This window comes from Eimeria mitis, genomic scaffold, assembly GCF_000499745.2.
Source record: "Eimeria mitis Houghton genomic scaffold, Emh_scaff3881, whole genome shotgun sequence".
Lineage (NCBI taxonomy): Eukaryota > Apicomplexa > Conoidasida > Eucoccidiorida > Eimeriidae > Eimeria > Eimeria mitis.
Genome location: NW_013572216.1, coordinates 4,993 through 5,315, shown reverse-complemented (window position 1 = coordinate 5,315; position 323 = coordinate 4,993). Strand labels below are relative to the sequence as shown.

At 53.9% G+C, this 323-nt stretch overlaps 1 protein-coding gene across 1 annotated transcript in view; it reads left to right on the top strand.

Moving 5' to 3' along the window:
- Positions 1–94: 94 nt before the first annotated feature.
- The window catches only part of EMH_0070450 (uncharacterized protein), a gene marked incomplete at both ends in the record, with an annotated part of 5,134 nt that continues 4,905 nt past the window's right edge, over positions 95–323 (top strand). Inside the window, one exon of the mRNA XM_013498979.1 lies at positions 95–323. Coding sequence (XP_013354433.1) covers positions 95–323 — 229 coding nt within the window.

The following is a 323-nucleotide window of genomic DNA, read 5'->3' as shown; positions in this document are numbered from 1 at the left end:
TATAATATACAAAGAAAAGGAGAAATCTATACACACTGCAGCAGCAGCAGCAACAGCAGCAGCAGCAGCAAACCGAATAGCCACACTATTAGAAATGCTCCTTCTTAGGGGAATACAGCAGCAGCAACAGCAGCAGCTGCTGCTGTTGCAGCTGCGAGGCTTCACACTGCTGCAGCAGCAGCAACTGCAGCAGCAACTGCAGCAGCAACTGCAGCAGCAGCAGCAGCAGCATCTGCTGCTGTTCCGTCGTAACCTCCATGGCTTACACGGCCGTTGGTCTTCTCGCCTCTCTCGTATGAGGCAGCAGCAGCAGCAGCAGCAGC